Raw genomic sequence first — 16,942 nt, 5'->3', positions numbered from 1 at the left:
CTAAAGAATGTAGGCATAAACTTAATTATGTCAAAGTCCTCACCTCTAGAGGAGAGTCTGGTTCATCCAGGATGCTCTTTTCACTCTGTATCCGCTGCATCGTTCCTGTAGAACTGGGGTCCATTATTAGCACGTTCTGACTACCAGCTCTGCCGAACTTATAGTCACTCTTTCTGGAGTCAGTCGTCCTGCACACCTCGTAATTGTACACATGTGGAAGAGTCCCTGTGCCCAAAGTGTCTGAGTAACGTGGTGGATAATATGGAATGACAGGCAGGTTGGAGTGATACAGGATGCGAGACTGTCTCCACCTGTAGATTTTGACTGATATAATAACCACTAAACACGTGATGAAAAGGAAGGAAACTACAGCCAGAGCCAAGACTAAGTAAAAAGTCAGGTTGTCATTGTACTCCTTGTCGTGTGTCAACTCAGTGAACTCCGACAGCACTTCAGGGAAGCTGTCCGCCACCGCCACGTTAACAATGACTGTCGCAGAACGAGAGGGCTGCCCGTTGTCCTCCACTATAACAGTCAGTCTTTGTTTGACAGCATCTTTATCAGTGACTTGGCGGATAGTTCTGATTTCTCCATTCTGTAAGCCCACTTCAAACAGCGCCCTGTCTGTGGCTTTCTGCAGTTTATAGGAGAGCCAGGCATTCTGTCCAGAGTCCACATCAACAGCCACCACTTTCGTCACCAGATAGCCCACATCTGCTGAACGAGGCACCATTTCAGCCACCAGAGAGCCACCAGTCTGGACTGGGTACAGAACCTGAGGAGGGTTGTCGTTCTGGTCTTCAATATTTATTCTAACTGTGGTATTGCTGCTTAAAGGAGGGGAACCACCATCCTGTCCTTTTACATAAATGTGTATAGTTTTAATTTGTTCATAGTCAAATGATCGTAGTGCCTGTATAACTCCGCTTTCTGCGTTTACTGATATGTAAGTAGATATAGGACTACCATTTAACTCGGTATCAATAAGCAGGTAAGACACGCGTGCGTTCTGTCCTGAGTCGGAATCGCGTGCTTTAACGGAAAACACAGACAATCCCGGTGAGTTATTCTCCATAACAGACGCTTCATAATAACTCTGTTCAAATATCGGGGCATTATCATTTACGTCTGCTATTCTAAGTGTTATTGTCTTGTTTGTTGAGAGGGGTGGGCTCCCTTCATCCACTGCCGAGAAAGTTATATTATAAACAGGATTACGCTCCCTGTCGAGCACACCGTTTGTGACCAGAGTATAATAATTTTTTAGAGATGAATGAATTGCGAACGGAATATTGCTGTTTACTGAGCAGTCTACTTTTCCATTTTTGCCTGAATCCAGATCTTTGACGTTTATGATAGCCACGGTAGTCCCACTAGGTGAATCCTCAGCAATAGCATTAGAAAACGAGGTTAATGTTATTAAAGGAGGATTGTCATTGACGTCTATAACCTCAATTATCACATTTGTTGATGTGCTCTGTCCACCTTGATCTTTTGCCTGTACCCCAATCTCATATAATTTATTCTCTTCATAATCAATTATACCAGTTACTGTTAAATCGCCGGTATTTTCGTCCAGATGAAATAGTTCGGCAACATTACCGGACATTCGATTAAAATGATAAGTAACATGGCCATTTATCCCTTCATCTGCATCTGTTGCGCTAAATCTCACTACTAACGTTTCTCTTGGGACATTTTCTTTAACAGAAGCCTTGAAAATTGATTGCATGAATACGGGAGCATTGTCGTTTGTATCTCGCACAGTTACGTGTATTTTTAAGGTGCCTGAACGCTGTGGTTCACCTCCGTCCACAGCAGTTAGCGTGAGGAGCAGCTTTCCTTCTTTCTCTCTATCTAAAGGTTCAGAAAGATAAAGCTGTGCATATTTATGACCATTTGGGCTAGATGAGACCTTTATATTAAAATGTGTTTTGGGGTGTATTGTATAGCCGTGTAGAGCGTTAATGCCAACATCGGGGTCTGTTGCACTCACTTGCAATATTTCGGTTCCTGGAAGAGCTGATTCCAGGATTTCTAAATGCATTTCCTTCTCCTGAAACGCAGGGGCATTATCATTAACATCCAGTACTTCCACAACAACGCTATGCAGTTGAATTGGATTTGTCATAATCATTTCCAAATTCAAGCTGCAGGGCGATGTCTGTCCACAAAGCTGCTCTCTATCTATTCTCTCTCCCACGACCAGATTTCCTTTGTCTACATCCAGCCTAATATACTCACTGCTGTCACTGATAACAATTCGGGCACCGCCTGATTTCAGTCTTTTAGCGTCGATACCTAAATCTTCAGCCACATTTCCCACAAACGAGCCCTTCCTCATTTCCTCTGGAACAGAGTAGCGGATTTGGCAAATTGTCGCGTCGATGAGAACAACAAGGATGAAGGCCCGTACTTGCCATTTAACCGTGCGAGCGATCCTGAAAGAATGCATATTTCTCAATCAATTAATCCAAGTCCACGTAGAAGAATGTCGACAAAAGGCTTTTAAACTGTCGATATCGTCCTTCTCTCTATGCAGTTGTAATCCACAGTTTGAGACCGAATGTATCCGCCTAAAATCAGTGTCGAAAATAAGCGACTGTCTTGCTCTTCTACTGTATATTTAGAAGAGTACAGAGGGTGTAAAGCTTTAAATGTGCTGTAAAGACCAACAGCGGCCCTTAGAGTCCAAAGTAAAAATAACAAGTGATGTGAACAAGGAAGGAGAAATAAACTTGTATGGAAGTAACAATTCAGGAGTGAATTAACACTAAAATGAAAACAACAGATGATGCTTAAATACTTCATGTGAGAAACAGGAAAAGAGTAGTGCAGCACTCTTCTGTAAAAGAAATAAACTCAAACATATACTCTGATTACAGTAGACATCTTGAGAGTGGTTTGTAGCCGCAAGCAAAATGAATAAAACTTAAAGAAACAACGTACATACTTTAAGGAAATCAACTTTTAAAGTGACTTATGTAACTGAAGTCAAACTGATTAGAGAACAAACTAAAGAGTATTAAACTATTCCAATATAATTGACTGAACGTTAATAAAATCAATGGATCAATAAACTGACCTCTAGAGGAGAGTCTGGTTCATCCAAGATGCTCTTTTCACTCTGTATCCGCTGCATCGTTCCTGTAGAACTGGGGTCTATTATCAGCACGTTCTGACTACCAGTTCTGTCGAACTTACAGTCACTCTTTCTGGAGTCAGTCGTCCTGCACACCTCGTAATTGTACACATGTGGCAGAGTCCCTGTTCCCAAAGTGTCTGAGTAACGTGGTGGATAATATGGAATGACAGGCAGGTTGGAGTGATACAGGATGCGAGACTGTCTCCACCTGTAGATTTTGACTGATATAATAACCACTAAACACGTGATGAAGAGGAAGGAAACTACAGCCAGAGCCAGGACCAAGTAAAAAGTCAGGTTGTCATTGTACTCCTTGTCGTGGGTCAACTCAGTGAACTCCGACAGAACTTCAGGGAAGCTGTCCGCCACCGCCACGTTAACAATGACTGTAGCTGAACGAGAAGGCTGTCCGTTGTCCTCCACTATAACAGTCAGTCTTTGTTTGACAGCATCTTTATCAGTGACTTGGCGGATAGTTCTGATTTCTCCATTCTGTAAGCCCACTTCAAACAGCGCCCTGTCTGTGGCTTTCTGCAGTTTATAGGAGAGCCAGGCATTCTGTCCAGAGTCCACATCAACAGCCACCACTTTAGTCACCAGATAGCCCACTTCTGCTGAACGAGGAACCATTTCAGCCACCAGAGAGCCACCAGTCTGGACTGGGTACAAAACCTGAGGAGCGTTGTCGTTCTGGTCCTGAACTATTATTTTAACTGTCGCCACTGAACTCAGAGGAGGGGATCCAGCATCGCGTGCAGTTACATTAAATTCAAACCACTTGATCTGCTCGTAATCAAACGATCTCACTGCATGAATAACACCGGTATCTGAATTTACTGAAACCAGCGAAGACACAGCCAGCCCATTAATGTCCCTCTCCTGCAAAAAGTAAGAAACTCTGGCATTTTGGCCCCAGTCTGCATCATTAGCACTCACGGTAAACACAGAAAGTCCAGGAGAGTTGTTCTCTGCGACAGTTTTAGCGTATTCTGAATGATCAAATTTGGGTGGACTGTCATTGACATCAGATACTTTTACGTTGATGTTCTTACTGCTTGACAGAGGCGGGGAACCCTGATCAGACACAGTTATGCTGAGATTATACTCAGGGATACTCTCTCTGTCTAAATAGTCTTCAGTTACTATGGTGTAGTATCCCGTTAGTGAAGACTCGATTTTAAAAGGTACGTCAGAGTTAATGGAGCACTTGACAGCACCGTTGCCATCAAAATCTTCGTCATCCACGTTAAGAACAGCTATCGTTGTACCTGGAGGAGAATCCTCAGATATCGAGTTCGAAAATGACATGAGCTGTATTGTAGGGACGTTGTCATTTTCGTCAGTTATTTGAATGATAACTTTACATGTATCAGAATAACCTCCGTGGTCACTAGCCTGCACGTTCAGTTGATAAGTCTTAGATTTTTCAAAGTCGAGTTTACCTGCGACTTTAATCTCTCCAGTTTGAACATTTACTTCAAAAAGCTGTTTCGTCTCTTTTGCAACGGGAGGGATAGAGTATGTTACCTCTCCGTAGTGGCCCTTATCCGGGTCATTTGCACTCACAGTGGTTATCACGGTTCCTTCGGGAGAATTCTCTTTGATATCTGCTTTATAAACAGCCTGGCTGCACACTGGCGAATTATCATTAGCATCCAGCACAGTAATATGTATACGCACTGTCCCTGATCTCCGTGGCTCCCCGCCATCTGAAGCAATCAGCACGAGACTGTGAGTCTCCTCTTTCTCTCGGTCTAACGGGTTTTGTAAAACCATTTCAACAAACCTGCCTCCATCCGGCTGGTTTTGCACTTCTAGCTTAAAATGATCAGAGGGTTTAAGTGTGTATTTTTGAATGTCATTAACGCCAACATCGGAGTCATCTGCACTCAGCAGAGAAAACCGAGTCCCTAATGCAGCGTTTTCAACAATATTTAAGTTGATTTCGTCTTTTGGGAACAACGGACTGTTATCATTTATATCTGTCACCTCCACTGTCACACGATAAAGCTGGATAGGATTTTCTAAAATCACCTCGAAGCTGAAGCTACAGGGCGTCGTCTTTCCACACAGTTCCTCCCGGTCGATTCTCTCTTTAATAACAAGGATGCCTTTGTCTTTGTTTAAATCCACATACTGTCGGCCTCCTTTTGTAATAATACGAGCTTTACCTGAAATCAGCCTCGCAACATCCAAGCCTAAATCTCTCGCAATGTTTCCGACAAACGATCCTTCGGCCTGCTCCTCCGGGATGGAATACCGAGCCTGACCAGCCACTGCGCTCAGCTCGATGAGACAAAGAATCAACACCAGCGCTTGCCGTCGGCCTCTGTCAGCCATTATCCACATGGAGGCCATCATAAATCCAACAGTGCAGACACAGCGATTGTTTTTTAACTTCGAAGTGATGTTATTAATCTAAAAACTCCACACATTTATGTATTTTCAGCAAGGAGACTCCCGGAGAGATTCTACACTTGAATCCGTGACGGAACAGAGCAGCGTCTCGCTTAGTATTATAACACTGAGTGAATATAAAAGGGAGGACCGCTGTATTAAGGGTCTGACACAAACTCAGTGACGCATCAACAGCGGCACTCAGAGTTCATTCACGGAAATGTATCTTGTGGAAGCTTAAATATTTTTATATTCCAGAAATATTTGATTGACAAAGTGAAGAATAATTAGAGAAGAGCTCGAAAGAAAAAGGAGCATTAGATTCTCAAACAATCTTCAGGGCCTGTTCAAACAAAGTGTCTTCAGTATGAGATGACAATGTTACCAAATCTAACTTAACTTTAATTTTCTTACCATCTCAATTCATTATTTAAAATAAAAAAATAAAAACTACAACACTGAATATTAGCACTTCAATAAATGACATAAAACAGCATGAACGTTACATGGACAAAAAAGTAGAACAGTCTAAATGATTACGGATAGTCTGGAAGTGAGGTTAAATGGTAAAAATGGTAAATGGCCTGTATTTATATAGCGTTTTTAATAGTCCCTAAGGACCCCAAAGCGCTTTACATATCCAGTCATCCACCCATTCACACACTGGTGATGGCAAGCTACGTTGTAGCCACAGCCACCCTGGGGCGCACTGACAGAGGCGAGGCTGCCGGACACTGGCGCCACCAGGCCCTCTGACCACCACCAGGAGGCTACGGGTCTTGCCCAAGGACACAACGACCGAGACTGTCCGAGCCGGGGCTGGAACCGGCAACCTTCCGATTACAAGGCGAACTCCTAACGCTTGAGCCACGACCGCCCCAAGCTCTCTTTTAACAACTTTTCTATTTAAAGGGTCTATTTTGATTCCTTTCTTACTGCTACAAAAACACAGAAATATATGGCTTATTGATTACATTAGAGAAACTTCATTGAAAAAAGTTGCAAAATCATCAACAAACCCTTTAATGGTTGAAGTATTTGTTAAATAATATCATAATATGGATGAATATGACTGCCAAAAAGAACAAAGGGTAAATAAAGTGCCATTTTAACAAAGTATTTATTTTATTTCCGTTGATAATAATAAGCGAGGTTAAATGGAAGAAAATATTATAATAACTGGGCCATTTAAACAGGCGTCGAAATAAAATGGGTCAGTTGACCGTTTCAGCACCACAGACAGCGACACTAACGCGCATCTGGAAGATTCAACCTTAAAGCCACACATTCTCTCTCTCTCTCTCTCTCTCTCTCTCTCTCTCTCTCTCTCTCTCTCTCTCAAACACACACACACACACACACACACACACATACACACACATACACACACACACACACACAAGGGAAAAAAAGGATCTTAATAGTTTAAAAAAATGACTCACCAAAGTAGACATTTGAGAACAGTTGCCTGACAGTTGCTTGTTTATTTGGGGTACATCGTCTCCAGCTCCATCCACACTCACTAAACTTTGACTCATCGGTTGCATATATTTCATGTCACTTTTTCTGGAGTCAGTCGTCCTGCACACCTCGTAGTTGTACACATGGGGAAGAGTCCTTGTCCCCAAAGTGTCTGAGTAACGTGGTGGATAATATGGAATGACAGGCAAGTTGGAGTGATACAGGATGCGAGACTGTCTCCACCTGTAGATTTTGACTGATATAATAACCACTAAACACGTGATGAAGAGGAAGGAAACTACAGCCAGAGCCAAGACTAAGTAAAAAGTCAGGTTGTCATTGTACTCCTTGTCGTGTGTCAACTCAGTGAACTCCGACAGCGCCTCGGGGAAGCTGTCCGCCACCACCACGTTAACAATGACTGTAGCTGAACGAGAGGGCTGCCCGTTGTCCTCCACTATAACAGTCAGTCTTTGTTTGACAGCATCTTTATCAGTGACTTGGCGGATAGTTCTGATTTCTCCATTCTGTAAGCCCACTTCAAACAGCGCCCTGTCTGTGGCTTTCTGCAGTTTATAGGAGAGCCAGGCATTCTGTCCAGAGTCCACATCAACAGCCACCACTTTAGTCACCAGATAGCCCACGTCTGCTGAACGAGGAACCATTTCAGCCACCAGAGAGCCACCAGTCTGGACTGGGTACAAAACCTGAGGAGCGTTGTCGTTCTGGTCCTGAACTATTATTTTAACTGTAGCCACTGAACTCAGAGGAGGGGATCCAGCATCACGTGCAGTTACATTAAATTCAAACCACTTGATCTGCTCGTAATCAAACGATCTCACTGCATGAATAACACCGGTATCTGAATTTACTGAAACCAGCGAAGACACAGCCAGCCCATTAATGTCCCTCTCCTGCAAAAAGTAAGAAACTCTGGCATTTTGGCCCCAGTCTGCATCATTAGCACTCACGGTAAACACAGAAAGTCCAGGAGAGTTGTTCTCTGCGACAGTTTTAGCGTATTCTGAATGATCAAATTTGGGTGGACTGTCATTGACATCAGATACTTTTACGTTGATGTTCTTACTGCTTGACAGAGGCGGGGAACCCTGATCAGACACAGTTATGGTGAGATTATACTCAGGGATACTCTCTCTGTCTAAAAAGTCTTCAGTTACTATGGTGTAGTATCCTGTTAATGAAGACTCGATTTTAAAAGGTACATCAGAGTTAATGGAGCACTTGACAGCACCGTTACCATCAGAGTCTTCGTCATCCACGTTAAGAACAGCTATCGTTGTACCTGGAGGAGAATCCTCAGATATCGAGTTCGAAAATGACATGAGTTGTATTGTAGGGACGTTGTCATTTTCGTCAGTTATTTGAATGAAAACTTTACATGTATCTGAAAAACCTCCGTGGTCACTAGCCTGCACGTTCAGTTGATAAGTCTTAGATTTTTCAAAGTCGAGTTTACCTGCGACTTTAATCTCTCCAGTTTGAACATTTACTTCAAAAAGTTGTTTCGTTTCTTTGGCGACATGAGCTATAGAATATGTTACCTGTCCGTTTACCCCTTTATCCGGGTCATTTGCACTCACAGTGGTTATCACTGTTCCTTCGGGAGAATTCTCTTTGACTTCTGCTTTATAAACAGCCTGGCTGCACACTGGCGAATTATCATTAGCATCCAGCACAGTAATATGTATACGCACTGTCCCTGATCTCCGTGGCTCCCCGCCATCTGAAGCAATCAGCACAAGACTGTGAGTTTCCTCTTTCTCTCGGTCTAACGGGTTTTGTAAAACCATTTCAACAAACCTGCCTCCACCCGGCTGGTTTTGCACTTCTAGTTTAAAATGATCAGAGGGTTTAAGTGTGTATTTTTGAATATCATTGTTAGCAACATCAGCGTCATCTGCATTCTCGAGAGAGAAGCGAGTGCCTAATGCAGCATTTTCAGCAATTTTCAAGATAATTTCGTCTTTTGGGAACAACGGACTGTTATCATTTATATCTGTCACCTCCACTGTCACACGATAAAGCTGGATAGGATTTTCTAAAATCACCTCGAAGCTGAAGCTACAGGGCGTCGTCTTTCCACACAGTTCCTCCCGGTCGATTCTCTCTTTAATAACAAGGATGCCTTTGTCTTTGTTTAAATCCACATACTGTCGGCCTCCTTTTGTAATAATACGAGCTTTACCTGAAATCAGCCTCGCAACATCCAAGTCTAAATCTCTCGCAATGTTTCCGACAAACGATCCTTCGGCCTGCTCCTCCGGGATGGAATACCGAGCCTGACCAGCCACTGCGCTCAGCTCGACGAGACAAAGAATCAACACCAGCGCTTGCCGTCGGCCTCTGTCAGCCATTATCCACATGGAGGCCATCATAAATCCAACAGTGCAGACACAGCGATTGTTTTTTAACTTCGAAGTGATGTTAGTAATCCAAAAATTCAACACGTTTATATATTTTCAGCAAGTAGACTTCAGGAGAGATTCTACACTTGAATCCGTGACGGAACAGAGAAGCTTCGCTCCAAGTATTATAACACTGAGTGAATACAAAGGGGAGGGCCGCTGTATTAAGGGTCTGAACAAATACTCAGTGACGTATCAACAGCGGCACTCAGAGCCCACACAAGGTAATGTAAGTGAAATGCAGAATTACTGAAAAAGGTTAGATCTAAACGCATTTTTTGTTACTAAATAAAATTAATGAGCTAAATATAGAGGCAAAGAAAACAATATATTGCGCATACAATAACCAGAGCATGTTTACATAAATACCTTAAGTATATGATGACAGTGATATAACATTTCATTCAAATTCCATGGAAACTTAATTTCGTTATAACCACCGTAGATATAACAAAAATACTGAAGATTATCTGTACAATCAATTAATAAAAAGTGTGCGAACACGAAAAAAGAGGAGAAAGTAGTTATTTCTATAAAGTTAGAGATGCTTTGGGGGGAAGGGGAAAGAAGAAGGAAAAGCAAATTTCCTATATATTCCATTGATTTATCAGAATTCCCGATTATTTTCATTTCTTTTTCTTTTGCAATCGCCTATGTTGTTCGCTTTCATATTGTAATACAAATGACCTCGTGCTAAAGAGATCCGTATGTTATTAGGTTAATCAGAAACACAATTTGAGAAAGTAAGAATGGCTAATGATTTATGAACCGTTTCACAATTTGATTATAATAAAAATGGATTGCATTTATATAGCGCTTTTCGAGACCCCCAAAGCGCTTTACAATTCCACTACTCATTCTCTCACTGGTGGAGGCAGCTACAGTTGTAGCCACAGCTGCCCTGGGGCACACTGACAGAAGCGAGACTGCCATATCGCGCCATCGGCCCCTCTGGCCATCACCAGTAGGCGAAGTGTCTTGCCCAAGGACACAAGACCGAAACTGTCCGAGCCGGGGCTCGAACCAGCAACCTTCCGATTACAAGACGAACTGCCAACTCTTGAGCCACGATCGCCCCATAATTGATTATGATATTAATGAATACCCCAATCAAATATATTATAAAAACCTGTGGACAATGTCAGCTTCATTAAAAAAAATTATCTGGCCTGTGTTAGCATAATGCCAGTTTTGTTTTTTTATGAATACACAGAGAGTGGAGCTTTGAAGTGTCAGAAATTGTACTACGGACATGGAAGTAAAATGACTTTAAACTTAGACCAGCCTCACGTAACATGCATTACTAAATAAAAATTAAATAGTGGTACAAATAAAAACAATATCCCAACATATGTCACACAGTGGAAATTTGTGTTTGTTTTATCGTTTGTGTTGTCTTGCTCTTAGTGTGTATGAGTGCGTACAGTACTGATTTTATTTGCATGGTTTTACCCTGATATTTATATTGCATGTTTTAATCCACTGTGGACTGGGCGGACAATAGCAGGCACCTTTTGAGGTGTTGGCGTACCCTGAGGTGGCCAATTAGCCACCAAACGGACTTGTTAGAGGAGAGGGTGGGCGCAGAGACAGGAGAAAGGAATGCGTGAAAGCCAGCGTGGTAAAAGACGGACCTGCTGCCTGATCGTGGGTTGCGACGGGTCATTCGGAGACGGACCGGCCAGCGTAACGCGGCGACCAAATCCCAACAGCAACAAGGGCGACAGTTGGAGACGACGCGTCCAATCGACAGCATATGTGAGTATCGCTTTCCCCACTGTTGTGCGCCGGGTGCAGCGCTGTCAGAGGAGGGTCGCAGCGGCCGTGCCGACAACGTTGCTGGCCAGTGTCTGCCTGCTTCATGGTGTTGCTACGAGGGCGGCCACGTTTGCAGTAATCGGGAGCCCCAAGTGTGGAGTGCGGCTGGGCTGTGAGGCGACGCACCCGTCAGAGAGAGACAGGGCCGAGATATGAAGTTGCTCCTTGGCTTTCTGGCTGTCGTGATCTCTATTTCGGAAAAGGAAATCCTCTCCTGGTTCTAAATACAAGGAACACTTGTCTGAGCGTGGCCGGACAGTGGTATCACGGAACTGTGGGGGGAATTTTAGTGTATGAGAAACATCGTATTGTATTATGTCTTGAATAGTGTATATTTATTCCTGTCAGCAGGGATTTTAACATACAGAGAACGTTTTTATTGCACAAGTGTCTTTTAAAAATGTTTTGTTAATTCCGTTTTTCCTTCCTTCTCTGGAATAAATGCTGTGATTAAGACCTGCTCAGTCTCGGTGCCCTGAACGCTGATTCACTTGCTCCCCTCCTCCTTGTATGAGAAAGAAATTTCTGGTGGGGCATTTAGACCTACCAGCTTTAGTAGCTACACATAGGGAGAATGAAGATTTTAAGTACTGAAAAATTACTTAAAATGCGTCAACCAAAAATATCAGGACCACAGACAGCTACACTAAGCCGATTTTTAAAAACCTTCACTAACATTTAAACGTGCGTGCTGAGCATGAGAAAATGGAACATGAAAGACTAGATTATCACTCACCAGAGTAGACATCTGGGAACAGTTGGCTGACAGTTGCTTATCCACTTGTGGTACATCGTCTCCAGCTCCATCCACACTCACTAAACTTTGACTCATCGGTTGCATGTATTTCATGTCACTCTTTCTGGAGTCAGTCGTCCTGCACACCTCGTAATTGTACACATGGGGAAGAGTCGCTGACCCCAAAGTGTCTGAGTAACGTGGTGGATAATATGGAATGACAGGCAGGCTGGAGTGATACAGGATGCGAGACTGTCTCCACCTGTAGATTTTGACTGATATAATAACCACTAAACACGTGATGAAGAGGAAGGAAACTACAGCCAGAGCCAAGACTAAGTAAAAAGTCAGGTTGTCATTGTACTCCTTGTCGTGGGTCAAATCAGTGAACTCCGACAGCGCCTCGGGGAAGCTGTCCGCCACCACCACGTTAACAATGACTGTAGCTGAACGAGAAGGCTGCCCGTTGTCCTCCACTATAACAGTCAGTCTTTGTTTGACAGCATCTTTATCAGTGACTTGGCGGATAGTTCTGATTTCTCCATTCTGTAAGCCCACTTCAAACAGCGCCCTGTCTGTGGCTTTCTGCAGTTTATAAGAGAGCCAGGCGTTCTGTCCAGAGTCCACATCAACAGCCACCACTTTAGTCACCAGATAGCCCACATCTGCTGAACGAGGAACCATTTCAGCCACCAGAGAGCCACCAGTCTGGACTGGGTACAGAACCTGAGGGGGGTTGTCGTTCTGGTCCTGAACTATTATTTTAACTGTCGCCACTGAACTCAGAGGAGGGGATCCAGCATCACGTGCAGTTACATTAAATTCAAACCACTTGATCTGCTCGTAATCAAACGATCTCACTGCATGAATAACACCGGTATCTGAATTTACTGAAACCAGCGAAGACACAGCCAGCCCATTAATGTCCCTCTCCTGCAAAAAGTAAGAAACTCTGGCATTTTGGCCCCAGTCTGCATCATTAGCACTCACGGTAAACACAGAAAGTCCAGGAGAGTTGTTCTCTGCGACAGTTTTAGTGTATTCTGAATGATCAAATTTGGGTGGACTGTCATTGACATCAGATACTTTTACGTTGATGTTCTTACTGCTTGACAGAGGCGGGGAACCCTGATCAGACACAGTTATGGTGAGATTATACTCAGGGATACTCTCTCTGTCTAAAAAGTCTTCAGTTACTATGGTGTAGTATCCCGTTAGTGAAGACTCGATTTTAAAAGGTACATCAGAGTTAATGGAGCACTTGACAGCACCGTTACCATCAGAGTCTTCGTCATCCACGTTAAGAACAGCTATCGTTGTACCTGGAGGAGAATCCTCAGATATCGAGTTCGAAAATGACATGAGCTGTATTGTAGGGACGTTGTCATTTTCGTCAGTTATTTGAATGATGACTTTACATGTATCTGAATAACCTCCGTGGTCACTAGCCTGCACGTTCAGTTGATAAGTCTTAGATTTTTCAAAGTCGAGTTTACCTGCGACTTTAATCTCTCCAGTTTGAACATTTACTTCAAAAAGTTGTTTCGTTTCTTTGGCGACATGAGCTATAGAATATGTTACCTGTCCGTTTACTCCTTTATCCGGGTCATTTGCACTGACAGTGGTTATCACGGTTCCTTCAGGAGAATTCTCTTTGACTTCTGCTTTATAAACAGCCTGGCTGCATACAGGTGCGTTGTCGTTAGCATCCAGCACAGTAATATGAATATGCACTGTCCCTGATCTCCGTGGCTCCCCGCCATCTGAAGCAATCAGCACGAGACTGTGAGTTTCCTCTTTCTCTCGGTCTAACGGGTTTTGTAAAACCATTTCAACAAATCCTACTCCATCCGGCTGGTTTTGTACTTCTAGCTTAAAATGATCAGAGGGTTTAAGTGTGTATTTTTGAATATCATTGTTAGCAACATCAGCGTCATCTGCACTCTCCAATGAGAAGCGGGTCCCTGATGCTACACTTTCAGCAATTTTCAAGCTAATTTCGTCTTTTGGGAACAACGGACTGTTATCATTTATATCTGTCACCTCCACTGTCACACGATAAAGCTGGATAGGATTTTCTAAAATCACCTCGAAGCTGAAGCTACAGGGCGTCGTCTTTCCACACAGTTCCTCCCGGTCGATTCTCTCTTTAATAACAAGGATGCCTTTGTCTTTGTTTAAATCCACATACTGTCGGCCTCCTTTTGTAATAATACGAGCTTTACCTGAAATCAGCCTCCCAACATCCAAGCCTATATCTCTCGCAATGTTTCCGACAAACGATCCTTCGGCCTGCTCCTCCGGGATGGAATACCGAGCCTGACCAGCCACTGCGCGCAGCTCTATGAGACAAAGAATCAACACCAGCGCTTGCCGTCGGCCTCTGTCAGCCATTATCCACATAGAGGCCATCATAAATAAAACGGTGCAGTAACAGTGACTCTTCTTATTTTTAAACAGATGTATTTTTAAAAAAAAAATCACATTTCCATATTTCAGGCAAGGATATTCCAGCAGGAATTCTACACCCTACCGTAACGGATTAGAGCAGCGTCGTTCAAGCAGAGAAACACTGAGTAGGGGAGGACCGCTGTATCACCGATTTGGACGGAAAGTCAGTGATGTATCAACAGCGGCACTTAGAGCCCATTTACGGTAATGTCTGTGTTATAAACATGATCAGGACACATGTAATCGTTGTATCCAACAGTGAAGGCAAGTTTAGATCCATTTGTAAATTGAAAAAGAATAATACACCCCGTATTATTTAGCAATATCAATAAAGCCTGTGCTCTTACATTAACAATATTGTGCGCCACAGAATCATTTTGCAAGTCTTTTTTTATTTCAGTTCAGCTATATTTTTTAGATCACTGCTGATATGTCATAAGAAATTTAAATGATTAAAACTAAATGGAACTAAATATGTAATCACTTCTATTTAATGGTAGCTGTGTTCAGCACAGGAAGTGAGCTGTGCTATTTCTGTTTTCTACTGAGCGTCAGATATTCTTTTTTTTATATTTTTTTCATTTTATAACGAAAGTTGAAGTGTTGCCTCATTTCTTATTGTACCACAGTTGATTGTAATAAAGATATGAAGTTTATTATTGTATTTCATAGAGTATTAAAGTTGCAAAACTTTATGTATTTTTAAATGCTCCCCTTTCGAAACAATTTTCAAAACTGACCACCGACCGTTTCAGCACAAGGGACAGCAACACTAAAGGCGAGTGAAAGACAGTAAAGGAATGTGACGTTCAGGAGCAAAATTTAAAAAAAGAAGCGGGGGAGGGGGGGGGGGTTAAATAAGAAGAGGATAAGACAGCGCGGGAGCGAGAGAGAGAGAGAGAGAGAGGGCCAGAGATTACTTGATTGAAGTATCACTCACCAAAGTAGACATTTGGGAAAAGTTGCCTGACCGTTGCTTATCCACTTGCGGTACAACGTCTCCACATCCATCCACACTCACTAAACTTTGACTCATCGGTTGCATGTATTTCATGTCACTCTTTCTGGAGTCAGTCGTCCTGCACACCTCGTAATTGTACACATGTGGAAGAGTCCCTGTCCCCAAAGTGTCTGAGTAACGTGGTGGATAATATGGAATGACAGGCAGGTTGGAGTGATACAGGATGCGAGACTGTCTCCACCTGTAGATTTTGACTGATATAATAACCACTAAACACGTGATGAAGAGGAAGGAAACTACAGCCAGAGCCAAGACTAAGTAAAAAGTCAGGTTGTCATTGTACTCCTTGTCGTGCGTCAACTCAGTGAACTCCGACAGCACTTCAGGGAAGCTGTCCGCCACCGCCACGTTAACAACGACTGTAGCTGAACGAGAGGGCTGCCCGTTGTCCTCCACTATAACAGTCAGTCTTTGTTTGACAGTATCTTTATCAGTGACTTGGCGGATAGTTCTGATTTCTCCATTCTGTAAGCCCACTTCAAACAGCGCCCTGTCTGTGGCTTTCTGCAGTTTATAGGAGAGCCAGGCATTCTGTCCAGAGTCCACATCAACAGCCACCACTTTAGTCACCAGATAGCCCACATCTGCTGAACGAGGAACCATTTCAGCCACCAGAGAGCCACCAGTCTGGACTGGGTACAGAACCTGAGGGGGGTTGTCGTTCTGGTCCTGAACTATTAATTTCACAGTCACATTGTTACTGAGTGGAGGAGAGCCTCCATCCTGCGCTTTCACAACAAAAAACAGCTGTTTGATTTGTTCATAATCAAAGGAGCGCACTGCGTGCACGACTCCATTTTCTGCATTTACTGAAACATATTCAGAAACTGGAGTTCCACCAATATTAGTGTTCTCCAGTATATAAGATATCCGGGCGTTTTGGTTTTCATCGGGATCTTTTGCTCCCACAGTAAGAAGAGAAACGCCGGGTGAGTAATTTTCTGTAATAAACGCACTATAAACACTTTGAGAAAATACTGGAGAGTTATCGTTCACGTCAGAGACCTTTATATGAAAGGTTCTTTTTGTTGAAAGAGGAGGTATTCCTGCATCTGTCGCAACAACTGTGATGTTATATTCTGAAACGCTTTCACGATCTAATACAGTATCTGTTACCAACGTATAGTAATTTCTTAAATTAGATTTAATTTTGAAAGGCGCGTTTTGTTCTATTCTACAGTTTACTTGTCCGTTATCACCCGAGTCCAGATCTTTTACATTTATGATGCCAATAGTGGTACCAGGAGGAGAGTCCTCGGACACGGGACTAGTGAATGACATAATGCTTATGATAGGGTCGTTATCATTAACATCAGTTACTTCAATTATCACTTTGCTTGAATCTGTTAGTCCACCCTGATCTTTTGCATCTATCCTGAGTTCATATTTTTTATCCTTTTCGAAATCTATGAGGCCTGAGACAAACAGCGAACCAGAGAACTGATCTATGGACAATAAATCAGCTATATTGCTCTTCACGTTTGAAA

At 42.9% G+C, this 16,942-nt stretch overlaps 2 protein-coding genes across 27 annotated transcripts in view; both read right to left on the bottom strand.

Moving 5' to 3' along the window:
• LOC147338018 (protocadherin gamma-C5-like) overlaps positions 1 to 16,942 on the bottom strand; it is a 308,494-nt gene that overhangs the window by 141,276 nt on the left and 150,276 nt on the right. The window contains exon 1 of one of the 26 annotated variants that reach the window (XM_086314320.1): positions 11,984 to 15,309. The exons of 22 other annotated variants lie outside the window; for them this stretch is intronic. In XM_086314320.1, coding sequence (XP_086170446.1) covers positions 11,984 to 14,398 — 2,415 coding nt within the window. In that variant the 5' untranslated portion in view covers positions 14,399 to 15,309. Of the gene's footprint in view, positions 1 to 6,984; positions 10,429 to 11,983; positions 15,310 to 16,942 lie in introns of those variants that run through there. 3 more of the 26 variants (XM_086314531.1, XM_086314329.1, XM_086314540.1) reach the window with 3 other exon arrangements.
• On the bottom strand, positions 26 to 6,858 carry LOC147338031 (protocadherin beta-16-like). The gene is made up of 3 exons (XM_086263159.1): positions 5,149 to 6,858; positions 3,086 to 3,861; positions 26 to 775 (listed from the first exon to the last, which is right to left on the bottom strand). Exons 1-3 carry the CDS (start codon positions 5,504 to 5,506, stop codon positions 26 to 28), a joined length of 1,884 nt encoding a protein of 627 aa, XP_086119285.1. The 5' UTR covers positions 5,507 to 6,858.

The sequence above is a fragment of the Aulonocara sp. 'chitande type north' Nkhata Bay genome, linkage group LG2 (genome assembly GCF_057382095.1).
Source record: "Aulonocara sp. 'chitande type north' Nkhata Bay isolate Kocher_YH1m ecotype deep benthic linkage group LG2, A_spYH_male_GT1.1, whole genome shotgun sequence".
In the NCBI taxonomy this organism is placed as follows: Eukaryota; Metazoa; Chordata; class Actinopteri; order Cichliformes; family Cichlidae; genus Aulonocara; species Aulonocara sp. 'chitande type north' Nkhata Bay.
The sequence above is the reverse complement of the archived record's forward strand: the minus strand, read 5'-3'. Positions and strand labels throughout refer to the sequence as shown.

Coding starts and splice junctions, on each gene's coding strand:
- LOC147338031 (XM_086263159.1), bottom strand. CDS start 5,506: ATGATGGCCTCCATGTGGATAATGGCTGACAGAGGCCGACGGCAAGCG. Junction 3,862..5,148: donor AAATCCTATCCAGCTTTATC/GTGTGACAGTGG, acceptor GTTCAGTGGCGA/CAGTTAAAATAATAGTTCAG. Junction 776..3,085: donor AACCAGACTCTCCTCTAGAG/GTCAGTTTATTG, acceptor AACCCTCCTCAG/GTTCTGTACCCAGTCCAGAC.